The sequence below is a fragment of the Falco naumanni genome, chromosome W, assembly GCF_017639655.2.
Source record: "Falco naumanni isolate bFalNau1 chromosome W, bFalNau1.pat, whole genome shotgun sequence".
Classification (NCBI taxonomy): domain Eukaryota; kingdom Metazoa; phylum Chordata; class Aves; order Falconiformes; family Falconidae; genus Falco; species Falco naumanni.
The window spans coordinates 8759184-8775337 of record NC_054079.1 but is presented as its reverse complement, the minus strand read 5'-3'; the positions used below and the strand labels follow the sequence as shown (position 1 = coordinate 8775337).

At 36.6% G+C, this 16154-nt stretch overlaps 1 protein-coding gene across 1 annotated transcript in view; it reads right to left on the bottom strand.

Annotated features, from left to right (window-relative positions):
* Positions 1 to 16154, bottom strand: part of LOC121080534 (junction-mediating and -regulatory protein-like) — a 123173-nt gene that overhangs the window by 36387 nt on the left and 70632 nt on the right. Inside the window, 2 exon segments of the mRNA XM_040578607.1 lie at positions 3320 to 3489; positions 5710 to 5860. Coding sequence (XP_040434541.1) covers positions 3320 to 3489; positions 5710 to 5860 — 321 coding nt within the window.

The window sequence follows — 16154 nt, the reverse complement described above, 5'->3', positions numbered from 1 at the left end:
TTTCCAATTCTCCTCCCCATCCCTCTGGGTGAGGGGTGAGTGAGCGAGCGGCTGTGTGGCACTTAGTTACCAGCTGGGGTTAAACCACGACAATAACTGTAGAGATAACATAAAAATAAAATTTAAAAAATAACTAAGCTAATTTTCTCTTCAATTCAGACTTCACATATGTTGTTCGAATTTCAGGTATCTACATCTGTGCAAAGTTACAGCCCATATGCAGCTCTGCCTACTGTACCTGAATTGTTTAAAACCCTTATCACATTATACTTGCAATTACTGTCCTTCCACATATAGAGATGCATTAGTGATATATTAGAATCTCTAGTTTTCCTAGATAAATCAAAATATTAAAATTGTCATTTTATTAAAATTTAGAACACACTATCACTATTTAAAAGACACCATCATTTACATGGACAGCTTCTGCAAGCAGTTTTTTATGTGTGATTGGAGTAGTCTTCAAAGAACCTATACACAAAAAAATCAAATACATTTATTTGGTTTACTTTTTATAAGAGCTTGTCACAATGACAAAGAAATTAAGTGAAGTATTAAAAAGAGGACTCCTCTTAAAGTTCAACTGCCAACTTCAGCAGTTTTATATTATTTTATCCACTAAATAACATCCATGAAGATTCAAAAGAATCAAATACAGCAGACCCGCTGTTCTTCCCTAAAAACTACAGGTAATTCCAAGCAAATAACTTCACAATCAATATAATCTTTTAATGAGAATTTGCACATTACTTTCTAGCAGGGCTTCTTGTACTTCACAAATATCTATTCCCTCCAAACAGAAGGATTAAGTCTCCCTGAAGTGTATGCACCCAGTATAGCTGTTTGGCAGGCCAAGTATCTGCTGTACCAAACAGGTACGCAGAGCAGAAGAGAGGCTGTAGCAAGTCCAGTAGAGGTATAGCTTTAGGAAATTTTGGTCCCATATCTTCATAATGCTACAGATACTTGCTGATACAAGTGGAAGGTGGTGCTAGGTCTCTGTCAGCCTGTCAAGAGTCGGGGGTGACATGGCATCCAATATGGCTCCATAAGTTTTAATCCAAACGATATGTTCACACCAAGACAGAGATAATCACTAATAAACACAAAGAAAAATTCTGAGATTGATCTTTGCTCTGCTACACTAACGAATGTCCTGCACTCTGATCCAACAGTGCTCCTTCCAACACAGTCTGCCCTTAACTCCATCTTACATAGGCTTTATCAATGTTGCAAATTTTTATGCTTCTCTCCATCTTCTCCAACTAAACTTAACACAGTACTTGGAAAACTGTATTGAAACCAAAATCATAACATGCTGTTCCTGCACAGGTAATTATTCTATTATTTTTTTTTAATATTATAGAGAAATCCATTTTATTGCTACTCAGGTGAGAGGTGATTTGCATATCATAACTTGGAAAATATAGTAGCTCTCTAGATATTTACAGTGTGAACACATTTTAGGAAACAAAAAAATGCCAAGTTAACATACTAAGTGAAAACTACAGAAACAAGGACATTTTTATTGTCCATCTTAAAAAAAATTAAAAAATAATCAGTCAGCAATGTGGCTTTAGATTTGGAGAAGAGGGAATTATTAAGTGCAAGAGAAGCAAATCTATTATTTCCCATGTGTCTCCCTTTCCTACTTAGTGGAGGCAAATTTATATAACCAAGCACAGCAGGAAGGTCTTCACTTCTTAAGGTTCAAGGAGAAACTCTATCACTTTTTTCTTTTTTTTACTGTCACCTCTTCCAAATACATCAGCTAACATAATCGCCAAATATTTTCTTTATGAGAAGACTGTAACCCTTCTTCTCCAATATGTTACATCCAATTCTGCATACTTAGGGCTATGACATTTCAGAACAGTTGTTGGTCTTGATATCTCCCTATCAACCATGTTTTGATCCAGAGCTGTCTATACCTTGTAACACACTATCCCAAAGCACCATGCCCATGCATGCCCATCAGATTTTCCTCACTCCTCTTTCCCAAAAAGAGGAACCTCTTCAGTTCAGAGCCCTCCATCCTCTCACTATACTGCAACAAATCTCTCCTTTTTCTATCCAACCCCTAATGCTTTTGCACATCAAACCAAACAATCAACTATTTACCAGACTGAGATCTCATTCAACAAAAATTCACAGAAGAACTCCACTGGGAGAAAAATAAGATGTGCTAGGGAAAAGACAACTCATGGCTGCCCTAAACTTCTGAACATATTAAATATAATATTTCCAATTGGTACTGTTGGATTCTCTCAACTCTTAGCTGAGAATGGCAGCAGCCTGATAAACTCAGGTTTCCAGACAACTCCTGGCTTTCTAAATATAAAGAGCATTGAAATGAAGCAAATTTTTTATTTTTGTGCTCTGGATCTTGCTCTCTTCCTTGCAGATCAAGCTGTCTTCTACAGAAGCTCCTAAAATAGGCACATAGTCTATCATGCTTGGAAACTTACCAATCTATACAGTGCTAAAGTCATGAAAAGGTTATCCAGAGAACTCACAACAGAGCCACCAGTTTAGTCAAATTTTGCTGAAAGATTTGAAAAGTGCTATAAAAACCAAACAACTGATTGGATAAAATGTAAATTAACATTAGTATGACAGAAAGCTCTTAGCACAGAATATCCATACGATAGCAAAATTTAAAAGAGAATTTATAGCATTTTTGCTTTTGAGGAGATGCCATAAAATCCAATAAATGTGGGGAGTTTCTGCTAAGACATTTAAGCAGAGTTTAATGCATGCACTCTTTCCTCAGTAAAGCTGCAGCTAGTACAACCCCCTCTGGAAGACTGCCTTAATAATTAGGGTAAGCAGAGACAAAGAGTGCAGTACAACAGGCTAGTCATCTGTATATTTACTAATGTTCAGATACCGTCTATCTGGAATGTCAAAACTACTCCAAAAAGGTGATCATGCCTCCAAGAGCTAAAGTGTGAAGGTTACATAGCAGCAGATTTCTGTTCCTATCCCTTCTCTTCATTTTATTCACCTCAGTGGATAGCTGTAAGCATTAACAGTAAAAACTGTCTTCCTGGTTGACTAACCAGGAAAAGGTGAACAGAAAGCATAAGTGGAACAAAACTCACCATACCTACACTGCAACTCCATTTGCCTAACATGATAGAATGTGGTAAAAGTTAAAATACAGGCTTTTATTATTAAAAGTGGAAAAATAATTACTTTCAAGTATGTTGGTTTTTGTTGTTTGTTATGGGTCTTTTTTCCCCCAAGTACATCAACATTCTTCAAGGTTTGTTTTTTTCTACGTTTTATTTTTCTATTTATTGGTATGAAAAATTACCTCCTCCTTCAGTGCATGTTTCTTCTGCTCCAAACAGATTTCTTTAGCACACATCAAATGCAAAGTCTCCTTAGAAACTGCATACTGAAGCTTTTCCATACGTTCCGCTGCTGCTGCCCATGCTGCCTTGCCAAATTTTTTCTGGTCTGCTCGCATTCGATCATACACAGCTAGAGAAGGGAAGAAAAAGCAGACAGCTTACCAGTCTACTCTTCAGATCACTAGTGATTCTACTGTAGAGACTATGCACACATTTGTATCCAAAAACATACAAAGTTCTCTTAGCAGAGAGTAGTCATTCTACGGAGCACTAACCTTCATCTCCAAGATGTAAGTACTCTTAGGATTTGTATAAATATGCAATTAGCTATTTGTTGATCATTTAATCATTATAATTCCAATTCTTGTTACCCAAAGAGAAACCATTTTGAATACATAGTACTTGAACACTTGAACCACACATTCAGAACTCTTGACTTAATAAAAATAACTGGTTAATATTACCATGGGGTCTTAAACCACATCCCAAATTTTCCCTGCTTCTGAAAGCCCCAATCATCAGCTACTAAAGTCTCCAGTTTCCCTTGATAACTTTTGCAGTGCAGTCATAAGTTTAACACAAATCTGCAGAGTGAAATAAGAATTACAGTTTAAAACAAAAATTCCAGCTTGAACTCAAGTGTGATTCTGTAAGAATACCAAATTAAATTTAAATAAGAACATTTTTTTTTTACCTCAAAATGCAGGTTCCTTTACAAAATTAACTCAAATTAACTAAACAAAATACAATCTGCCCTTAATATGTAGAGATGAACAAGAATATTTTCAGTAAGAGTTCAGAGTAGCAGTAGTCCCTTGCTCAATTCATACTTTCTCTTCTTGAACACTAGACATCATCTAGGCTGACACACATGAGACTTTAATAATTTTTTAATATACGGAACAATCATATGATACTGTATGCTTAGCTTTGGAAGCAAAAGCCATGAGAGTCAGAACCAAAGGGGTAGCATTCAGTCCCTAGGTACTAGAAGATATTACATGCTGTCATTAGATAATAAAAAAATACCTTTTTGTTCTCATGTGTTTTTCCTCTGTCATCTGTTAATATTTTGGTATATAAAATCACCCTGTGATCAGCCAGAAGCCAAAAAAATGCAATAACTAACAAAAAAGGCAAGCAATTTCTACACCAAAGGTCTATGGTTATCAACAGTCTCCAGGCATTTAATTTCCCAGTGTATTTCCCTACAAACCTGACTGCTGTACATAAAAACAGCATGTAAACAAAATGAAAACTAAATAACTGCAAATATACATTCTCTATCAACTAATGGGGTATTCAACTTGCCTTTGTCATATTAGTAAAGGAACCAAATTGATTAAATACATTCAGAATTTGCTCCAATTAAATTCATTCCAACATTCTTGAAATGGTTTAGTCACTTTTTCAAAATGGTGGGTTTATGTTATCCTTAACTTGGGTTGTCACTGAAAGGAATCATTTTGCAGCGACTGCTTCTCTTGAGACAGATCTAGCAGTCATGCAGGGAGTGCCAGGAAACCTACCCATCAAAAAATATTTTCCCAGGGGTACAGCTCGTTTATCTGGTTGCACAATCACTATCACCAAGGCAAAGAAACAAACAAGAACCCACACTCAGGCAGGGAAAGAGCAGGAAAAACTGTCAGTGGTAGCCCACAGTCAAACTAAAAGAGGTGACATGAAAGCACATCCCCAGATTTTTTTGCCCTAATAAACTCATTATTTAGGTTAAAATGGTACAAGGATGAGAGTGCAGATGAATACGCAAGTCATATGACCTGGTTTAACTGCACCAACTCTTTAGTAAAACTGATGCATTCTTCAAGTATAGAAATGCCAAGGTTATAACCATGAAGATTTACAAACAACAGAGGAGCTTTTTACTGAGTAGTTAAACTGAGTTGTTGATTAATATTTAGAGCTATGAAAAAAATTACTTAAAAGCAGGGGAGACAAGAAAAGGAAATTAACTTAAAAGTAATAAACACTATGGTGGTCTGCCATATCAAGTATAGAAGACATAATCCATCAGGGTCTCTATGCTCCCCAAATCCTTTGCAAATGTACAGTGCAGCTAATACAAGCACATTGAGAAGGTGGTTGTGAAACTATATTTAAAAATGTCTATTCTGCCTGCTTCTGAGGATGTTCTGAAAAGGCTTATTTATGAAAAATTCTAATAGACACAGAAGAAAAAACAAATGGGAATAACAACTGCATTTTCCTCATGGAGGACTGATGAAAAAAATCAATCACACAGTAAGATACAGAACATGGTAAACATTAAATAAAATTTTAGAGACTGACTTGTTATTTGAAGTATAGGACAGTAGAAAATAGCTACCTTTCTGTGCTTTAGCTGTTATTTCAAAGTATTTAACTGTAAGGTCTTGAATAGAAAGCACAGACATGTGAGCTTTTCTCTGCCAATCAGCATCTTCTTTTTGTAGACTCTCAATTCTTCTGGGTCCTAGGTAGTCATTCTCTACCGAGATCTGAAAAGAAATCAGTCTATAATCAACAACTTAATTAATCGTTGCTATTTTGCCAACAGAAACCAGTTTCAGGGTAGCTAAGAAAGACAAACATAAAGGAGAGAAAACTACCAGCAAATCAGCATGGCTTCTATTCAACAGAAAAAACTCTTTCAAGTGCTCCTTTCTGTTGAAAAAGTACACCAATGGTTTCATTTCTATTCTTACTGGAAGCACAACAAACTCAAATGTAAATTTGATCTGCCAGTATCTTTTTGTTAAATATCTTATCTTCAGATAACAAGCATGCTTCATCCAGACTTTCTTTCAGCCTGAAATATTCACCTAGGAGGTGATTGTCCCCCTGTACACTGCACTGCTGCGGCCCCACCTCAAGCACTGTGTGCAGTTTTGGGCACCTCAATATAAGAGGGACATCAAACTATTAGAGTGTGTCCAGAGGAGGGCGACCAAGATGGTGAAAGGTCTCAAGGGCAAGACTTAGGAGGAGCAGCTGAGGTCACTTGGCTTGTTCAGCTTGGAGAAGAGAAGGCTGAGGGGTGACCTCATTGCAGCCTATAACTTCCTCAAGGGGGGCAGCGGAGGGGGAGGTGCTGATCTCCTCTCTCTGGTGACCAGCGATAGGACACATGGAAATGGAATGAGTTGCATCAAGGGAAGTTCAGATTGGACATTAGGAAAAGGCTCTTCACTGAGAGGTTGGTCAGTCCCTGGAATAGGCTCCCCAGGGAAGTGGTCATGGCACCAAGCCTGTCAGAGTTTAAAAGCATATGGACGAAGCTCTTAATCATATGGTTTAGTTTGAGGTAGTCCTGCGATGAGCAGGGGCTTGGATTCAATGATCCTTATGGGTCCCTTCCAACTCGAGATATTCTATGATTCCATTCTGAAGTAAATGAATGCTCTTTAGTCAGAATGAAGCTGGGAAACTGGTCTCAAAGAGCTATTCCACTCTATAATTAAACTACATACAGAAGGTTTTTAAGTGACTTCAGGATCTACCTCTGCATATCCACTTAGCCCATATCTTTAGAGGGATGATTTTTAAAAGTAAAAATATATAGATGCCTTTATGTAATTGTTCATTTATTGAAAAATGTTTAAAGTCGTTTAATAAGGTATTTTAATCTATTTCTTATATATTTCCATAACCCTTAGAAAGGCAACAGGAAAAAAAGTGATCAAATGATAAGTGAATAATAATGTTAGTAGATAGGTTGTAACGTGTAATTTGATGAAGCACATATGTACCATGATTTCCACAATGAATGCTTATGAAAGGACAGACAAGAATTTCCAAATAAACATCAAACTATATGCATGTACCAGTGAATGATGACTGGTGAAGTTAATGCTTTCCATTTGCACAGAACTCTGAAACACCAAGTTCCTTTTTGAAGCAGGATAAACCCAATACAGTTAAGTTCTCCTTTTCTATTCCTTGGTAAAGATGAGGTAATTTGATACTGAAATTGACATGGGATCACTGAGTAATGTAACATTCTTGTTAGCCATCATTTCTAAAAGAATAAGAAGCCTCAAAGTAACATTTCTTCATAAAGTTTTGCCTACAAAACATTATTCACACACAGTGCAAGCTGGAGAGATTTATGAAGGCACAATACAATTGTATGTTTTTTTCCCTAGAGCAAGTATTTAGAAGTAACAAAAATGGTAAGCACCTTTTCATTAACTGAAACCTATAGTATGTCATCCATACAGTCATTCATGCTGAGGGTATTTGTATGGCAAGGCACAGAAAACCCAAGAAGTCTTTGCTTTAGCAAAACCCATACAAGTATGCATATTTATGTGCGACCTTAAGCAGACTGTCCTGCAAAGCTTTAGAACCTGGGGAAACAAGGAAGAAGATGGTGCTGTAAATGTTTAAGAGGATGGACCAGTTCAAGGTGCTACAGTTACTGATGAATACCTTCCCTTAATGCATCCATTCATATACACATTAACATTTAAAAGACACCTAGCAGCATAATCCACAAATGACTACTGCCTGGAAGGAGGTCCCCAAAGCTGCATGAAGAACAGACCAACATCATGCCTTGAGGCTGCAGCAATAGTAGCATGCTTAACAAAAGCCTGAACAGAGCCCCAGAAAGATACACAGGACAGAAGCATTTACCTAGTGCTGCTTAAGTTGACCTGCCCTGATGCTTAGCAGTCTTATAGCCTATACCTACACAGCTTGTTATCTAGCAAGACAGTCAAACTCTTAGAATTACTGACCATGAACATGAATGAGGATTCTTCTTGAAGTGTCTTGTAGTACAAGCAAAAGAATAAAGCACATCAAATGTTCATGACACGCAAGAACAATACAGAGAGACACTTCGACCTTTACATTCTGCAGCTTGGATAAGGCACACACACACACAATGTTAGCTTCCTGACTCTGAAGACATGAAATGATGAAGGAAGGAGCAGGCTCTCATTGTTTCAAAGGTCCATTCAACAGGTAAAGACAGAATCCAAGTACCAGTGGGGAACAGTCTTTGACAGGTGAAAACCCCCAGCTGCTTCCTTAAGAAAGGTGGCTAGGTAGGAGCTGAGGATCAACCTTAAACTGAAAAGCTTGTTTCCTTCACATCTCACATGTAGCCTAGGTTAATAGGAAGAGAACTTGGACCATTTGACCATAAAGAAATGGTAAGTTTAGTTCTTACTGCTATTGTTTAGGATATCCATGACCAGAGACCAGAGTACACTGCTTGTCCCAACAACCATTTAACAGATATGCCAGCCAGAGGCAACTGAGGTTCAAGGTGACAAATTCAGAATGAGAAAGTTCAAGAATAAGGGACAAGAGTCCTGGAAATCAAGAGCTGCAAATGCTCAGAAGATCCAGGCTCCCAGGCTGATTCCTGGAGTAAGAGTCCTCAGCCACAGAGATCTTTGTCATTCTTTGGATAGTCTAGTTAATTTCAGGATAACACACTGTGGCCACTTGCTAACAGCAGAAGGCATCTCAGACCACGCATGGGGCAGTAGGAGTCAAATGAATTAAAATTCAGAGAAGTTAACCATTTATCAGCTCGGCATTGTGTATTACATAGTCTTACCTAGAGCAGCCAGAGAGATTCTCATGCAAAGGGAAGGAAAGCAATCAAGTTACCTTAGTATTTTACTTCATGAGAGGTTCTCATTTTGTGGAAAGCAGAGTGTCAGGAGACTCCAGAAAGGTATTCAATGAACACACTGCACTGTGTCCTTAAAGGCAGGTCCTTGCTTCTCAGCTTTGTTTCTATTAGGTCAATGACTTTCTGAGTGACAGCAAACCACTTTGGTACTTTGGAAGTTGCAAACCACTCAGAAAGTCATTGATCTAATAGAATAAAATAGAGATTGTAACTTCCATAGTACCTAAGTGTTCCTGCCCAAGCTCAAGGCTTCCTTTTCTGGTTTTGCCTGACATACACACTCTGTGGCCTCTGAGAGCCTCTCAATTGACCTGAACATGCTCCAGTACTCCCCAGGGGAAAAGCAATCTCTTCCCATCCAGTCAGCACATTCCACCTGATTCAATTTCTCTATCAAGAAATGAAACAAATAAAAATTGAGTTATTAAAAACCCCAACAAAATCAATGTAAAAGAAAATACTACTAGCAACCTTTCCAAAGGTAATGAATGTCATTCTTTATAATCTAAGCTCAATAGCTGTGATAAAATAAAAGATAGAGGGCATGCAAACAGCCACATTTGGCCATGTACCTGGCACAGATAGCCATACTGTGAATGTAAATACTGACAATTACCAATCACTTGAGAGAAGAATTATCTGTTTCCAAGTGCAACCTACCTAGAAAATTATTACAATCTCTCATTCATTAATGAAATTTATGCCTGTCATCCTTACAGGACAGAACAGACAATCGCTAGAGAAAACCAGAGATGAACAACTGAGACATAGTGGTAAAATATATATGATCCTCCTTGCCAAATGGCTGGCTGAGAATTAAGTCCCAGTGTCTTCATTTAGACTATACTTCCTTGATAGTGGATTCTGCTTAGCCCAGCATAGCGCCACTACAACAAATATATACAAATATATATTAAATCATAATATTCAATTTAAATAATATATTTTGGATATATTTATATAGGAGATCTAAATAATTTAGAGTTGTATCTTATAGTAGGAACTAGAAAGTAGGCCCATGGAAAAAAATGGTAGTTTAATTAAGAGAAGACCACAGCAGTAATAAGGAGAAAAGTTGGGGAGGAACGAGAGGCAACCCACCTCTGAAGGTCGCAACTTATGAAAAACATACGGCAGCTTGCCTCCCCACCTACACCACCTTCATGAAATGAAGGAAGAGACCACTCTCTCAAACCTACAGTTTATCCTAGCTGAGAATTTAAAGAGGAAAAGGGAAACACATGTGGACCATTAAATAGCAACAGAAACAGTCTCATGAGTTTTGGAAACTTTCTTTTCTACATTATCTTCAATAATTAATCAATTTTAATAAATATATCTGTGAAGACAATAATTCTCATTATGGAATTAAAAGAAATTCTTATGTGCTTCTGCATTCCATTGCAATTTGCAATGCATGCATAACATGTTTATGCTTCATTTTGCTCACTGCATATCTTTATGATGCCAGCATACTTTATCTTTATAGTCCATAAAAGAGCACAGGTCATTTTATAGACTGAACAGAAACATATTATTGGAATAACTATTGTCCATGTTAGATATGACTAAGAAAAGACACCAGAGAATTTAAATGGAAAGAGTGAGGAAAGAAAAACTAAGAAGTGCTGTCATCTAAATTATACTTCTTTTAAACATACATATCTGCTTTCAATTCAGTAAAAAAATATTTTAATTAAAAATTAAGAAATTCTGGTATAGTTTAAGTTTTTTCTAACCTAAAAAGCTTTTTGGTTGCCTAGCGTTTTCTCAAATTCACTTTTTGGTCTGGAAATTCCTTATTTAGACTTGAATTTCTGGAGAAAGTACGGTCTAACAGAGAAACCTCTCATCTCACAACTAGATTACATATCCAAATCTACAGTTTCCTTTCTAGTAATTTTTTCTCAAAAAGCCCATTCCAAATAATTCTTCCTAAAAACCCTCCTATATCCTCATTGAGAATAAATCAAGCCCCATGGTAAAACTGGCTAGGATAAAATTATTTTTTGTGTGTGTGAAGATGAGATTCACTTTAAAAGACTCGCATTTTGCAAGCTTTACTTCAGATAATGCTTTGAAACTAAGAAAATTATGACAGCTTTCACAAAAAGTGGTTGTTGGAAGGCACACAAGAAGAGGAAGAAACAGCAGAAGCTTTTTAACTTCAACACATCATGTACACATCTACTTCCATTGGCTATTGCTTCAGAGTAATAGCACATAAAAGAACACAGTTCTACACCCTATAGAATTATTTCCAAAAGAAAACCAATTAGTTCTTCCGAGGAAACAAACTGAAAGGAGGTCCCTAGTCTATCCTGTGAGCAAGTGAGAATGAAACAGAGAGGCAAGACTCTTATACTGGAGCACAGAAACATTCTCTGGAAAATTTTAGATTGTTATGATGTTGAATTTTGAAGAGAGTAAATTAAGCTTTACTGTGAGAAGACATAAGAAACAGGCCTGCAACTATAGGATTTTGTTAAGTTTTAAAAATAATATCTTCTAAATAAATAGTCCTCAAGGGTCTTGAATACTTTGCAGGTTCTTTCTGAAAACATCTGGGACAAGAATGGACAAGACTGACAGAAACAGACCAGGTCACATCATAGCTTAGGTAAGGATCTATCACATCTCTTCAGCTCCCTTCATTATCCTTCTCCTAGATGGACTTGTAATAGGCAGAAAAGAAGGAAAACCTGAAAAGGGTCCCCCGTGGAGAGTCGGCCGAGTCACAACAATCACACAAATATGGCTACATGTCGAGCTCGCTTTATTAAACAATCTGGCTATATTTATAACTTAAGCTAACTGTTCACACGATTCTACATACAGGTGATTAGATAAAAGTCTCTGGTCACGCGGGCATCCGTGTCGCTGATTGGTGAGCATTGGTTCAAACCAATGGTAACATATGTCCTTGGTCTTTTAAAAATTCCTCTACAAAACCCCAAAATGTAACAGCAGCAGATTGGTTAATTAGAAGAGGAAGAAGAAAAGAAGGGAAAAAAAAGGTAAGTTGAAGAAGCACTACAGATAGCAGAGGCAACAGACAAGAAGGAAAATAGTTTCATAAATAAAGGAATGTTTCAGATCAAACACTTAGCTACCTTCCTTCAACACATTCCAGGAGGCCAAACAACCAATTCCAACCACAGCCTGCTGGATATATTTGCAAGAACACATGCATTTCAGCTTCATCATCCATTCAGGGACTTCTCAAAGTTAGTCTTACAGGTTTTAATTTAACTATGCTCCCAGCTGGTAACATAAACCCAGCACTATTTCCCAAAATGTTATAATTCCATATGTACGGCCTCAAATATATAAACTGAAAGGACTCAGCTGTAAAACGGATTTTACAGTTTTACTGGTTTTATCCTAACAAATACTAACAAGTACTTTTAATGTTAATACATGCAAGCTAACTTAGATTGAATGGTCTAAAGTCCTTAACATATCTGGAGCCTGGGATTAGCAATACAAACTACAGGGGGTTTGATTATCTGAATCAAGATATAGGAGAAAAACATACACAGTTCAGTAACATATGGACTGTAAAGGTGGTAACAAGCTAAAAAAGCAAACAAGATGTTAGGACATACAGAAAGAAGACTAAACAAGAATGCCATTGTACTGCAAAGTGCAGTGATGAATGTTCTTTCCAGAGCTATGGAGAATGCTGAAAAATTAAGAAGTATTCAGAAGAGAAAAATCATAGAAGATTAAGGTTATGTCACAAGAGTAAGAGGAATGACTGGGATTATTCAACTGTTGTTTTTTTCCCAGACACACAGAAGTGTATATAAAGGAGAATTAAAACTGCTAGGGTAAAGTATTTTATATTGGCAATTGACAAGATTAAAGCTAAATTGTGCACCCTGCATTATGCCTTCCCTATTTATCCATGTGTATGTCATACAACCTTTATTTATATTTCAACTTCCTTGACTGAGCTCCAGGCTAAAAAAAGGTTCACCCTCAAAAGAAATTCTTATTTTGAAAAAAAAAAAAAGTTTAGGTGTTGGTTATTGTTGTTTTTTAAGACACAGTCTACTAGTTACTTTAAAACTGTTTAAGCTAGTGAGCTTGAGTGTTAAAGGACGTGGGCTTTGCTGTTTTAGGACATTATAGATTCCTTTTGTGGATGAAAAGGACCAGATGGATTTTTAAATCTTCAGCTAAAAACAATATATACAATAGACAAAGTATTAACACATCCATCAAGAATTCATCAAAATATGGTTGACAATTTTTATATACAGATATACTGAAAAAAGTAAAATAATAAGGACACCAGTATTAGACAAGAAGTTTGAATAAACACATATAAATACCCAAGAATAGTGGTACTGTAATAACTGCAAATAAAGCCCTACAAGATCCAGTATGAAGTCAACAAACATAGAAAGCTTAAAGAAAACTTTTTCAAGACACTACTGAAAAAGAGTACCAGATTTCAATATATTTACAGATTTAGGTAAACATGGACTTGCAAAATTTATGGTCTTATGATCAAATTTTACTGTATTTGAAGACCTTCATAAGCCCCTTTCCTTGCCCTCCACAACCTGCATAACATTACCTCAAAGTCTCTTCTTTCTTTCTCTTTCCTTCCCTATCTCCAACGCTGTGAAATGGAAAAAAAATAATGATACATCTCCAGTTTCACTCTCCTTTACTCTTATACTCACAGAGACACACAATTTAGTATTTTCTGCATGTAAATCCTTTCAGAGTTTTATAGAGATGCCTTTTGGAATGTAGACTCTGATTCTGCATCTTTCCTCATTATTTCCCCCATACCCTAATCTTAGGTCAGATCCAAAGCTGTCCTGGTTCTTGCTTCCAACTGTAATAACTAACACTTGGAGAAAAAAAACATTAGGACATAATGTATGAATAGAGTGATTATCTCCCAAATTCTGTTACCTGAATGGCTTAAGGGCTTCCTGAGCTTAGGGTTAATCTGAAACTTTGTTAATAGCCACTGATGGGTCTGTCTCTTTCTAGAATACATATATACTTAGTGTCTATAATTAAACTGTGGCAATTATTGCCACAAAGCATGTGAGGTGCATTTAATAAAAGTTTAATTTTATTTTCTTTACTTGCAGGCTGTTTTAAAGCACCACAAGTTTATTGAGGGCCCCCCTAATAATTTTGTTTTTAGTATGAGAAAGACCAAAAGAAATCGTTCAATATTTCCTTCACCATAGCATTCATGATTTATAGATCTTTCTTATTTTACATGAAGCACATGCTTTCCAAAGGCAATCTGATTCATTTACTCTGCCTTTGCACTGATGCTGTTTGCAGGGAAAAAACCCTTACCATCCTCACTGCCATCCTGTAAGTATTCTGATTCTACAGTATGTTTTTGAGAGGGAGAAACTAAATCTTCAGTGTTTAAGATGCAAGTATACCATGCATATATACAAAGGTAGAATATTGTTTTCAGTTTTGTGGGTTTTTGGTGGGCTAGTTTATTTCTTTTGGTTTTTTGGTTAGTTGGGTTTTTTTTTATTTGTTTTATTTATAATAATCAAAACCCTTTATTTCATCTGAAAATACTGAAAAGCCAGCTATTTTCAGAGAACCCCCCAAGATAATTCTCATACCTTTTTCCTCAGGAGCAATAGCTAATTAAGTGCATACAAACGTGCATATATACTGCTAGAGACTGTCATCACTTTTCTGCACATGCATTACATTTATTGACAATTTCACCTGCCATTTTCTTTATTATCCAGCCCAGTATTTTGTAAGTGAACTTTAAAAAACGCACCAACTTTTGGCATTCAAACATGAGATTTTTCTACAAGTCTTGTTAGTCAGTTTTACAGTTGAACATTCAGAGAAGTTTTGTTCTACGTTTACATTGCAGATAGGCAGATTTAAGTAATCAGATACATCCCACAGTTTTCTAGTCATCAATCTCATATCGAGTTCAGGTTCCTCACTGACTCAGACTAGTAGCCTGCCTTCCATCAGATCACCTGTTTAAAGCACTATTTTTTTAAGGAAACCCATAAAAACTTGATTTTAAGTCAGCAAAAAATTTTAGTGTGAGTTCACATAAATAAAAGCTATATAATAAATCCATAGGATTTAAATTTTAGAATGTAAACAGAAACTGGCAGAAACAGAAACAGCCCTTCCTAAACAGACTTTGAGACTATAAAGACTAACAGAGCATAATTCAGCATATTATACTAGTTCCTCAAACAAGAAAACAATAGTTTCAATAAAGTTTATTACCTTCAATTGCAAATCTAGCCATTTTGCATAAACTTAGATTACCATTTATTCTCTACTCTACAGGTTTTTCAAAAGCCAAATTTATCTGATTTTTTGATGATGTAAGGACACATCTTCAGCTACAGATATTAAAAAAAAAGCCTTAGGAATAAGGTTCAGCTGACTGTCATGCAAGTAATCTATACATTTTAAAACAGCGCTGCTTTAGTGTCCTCCAATGCACCTTATGTAGCTTTGTTTTCATGTTTTTCACTGCAAGACTCAAAAATATTGACTTAAACACCAAAAAACATGCACAGTTCAAAAATCTAACACATCAGTTATTCAAGATCCAATGATGGAAACATGGATTTAGTAATACAGAACTGATCCATTTGATATATGGTAATAAGACTACAAAATAAGAGAATGAAGCTGTCATGGTTTAACCGCAGCCAACAACTAAATACCATGCAGCCACTAATTCGCTCCCCCTCCCCTCCCTCAGTGGGTTCTCTGAGAGACAGGGCAAGGTAGACAGCTACTCAATTTCCTCCATCTCCAGAGCAGCTATACCAAAAGCCCACTGGTACCCTTTTGGGTCCTTGAAATACCCTCTCCTGAGGTAGTCTATGCCAAGGATACATGGAGCTTCTGGGTCTGTCACAATGGGATGTTTTTGCCATTCATTTCCAGTCAAGCTTATTTCAGCCTCCAAGACTGTTAGCTGTTGGGATCCCCCTGTCACTCCAGAAATACTAATGGGTTCTGCCCCTTCATATCTTGATGGCATTAGAGTAAACCGTGCACTGGCATCTCCTAGAGCCTTATACTCCTATGGGTTTGATGTGCCAGGCCATCAGATCCACACAGTCCAGTAAATTCAGTTGTCCCTC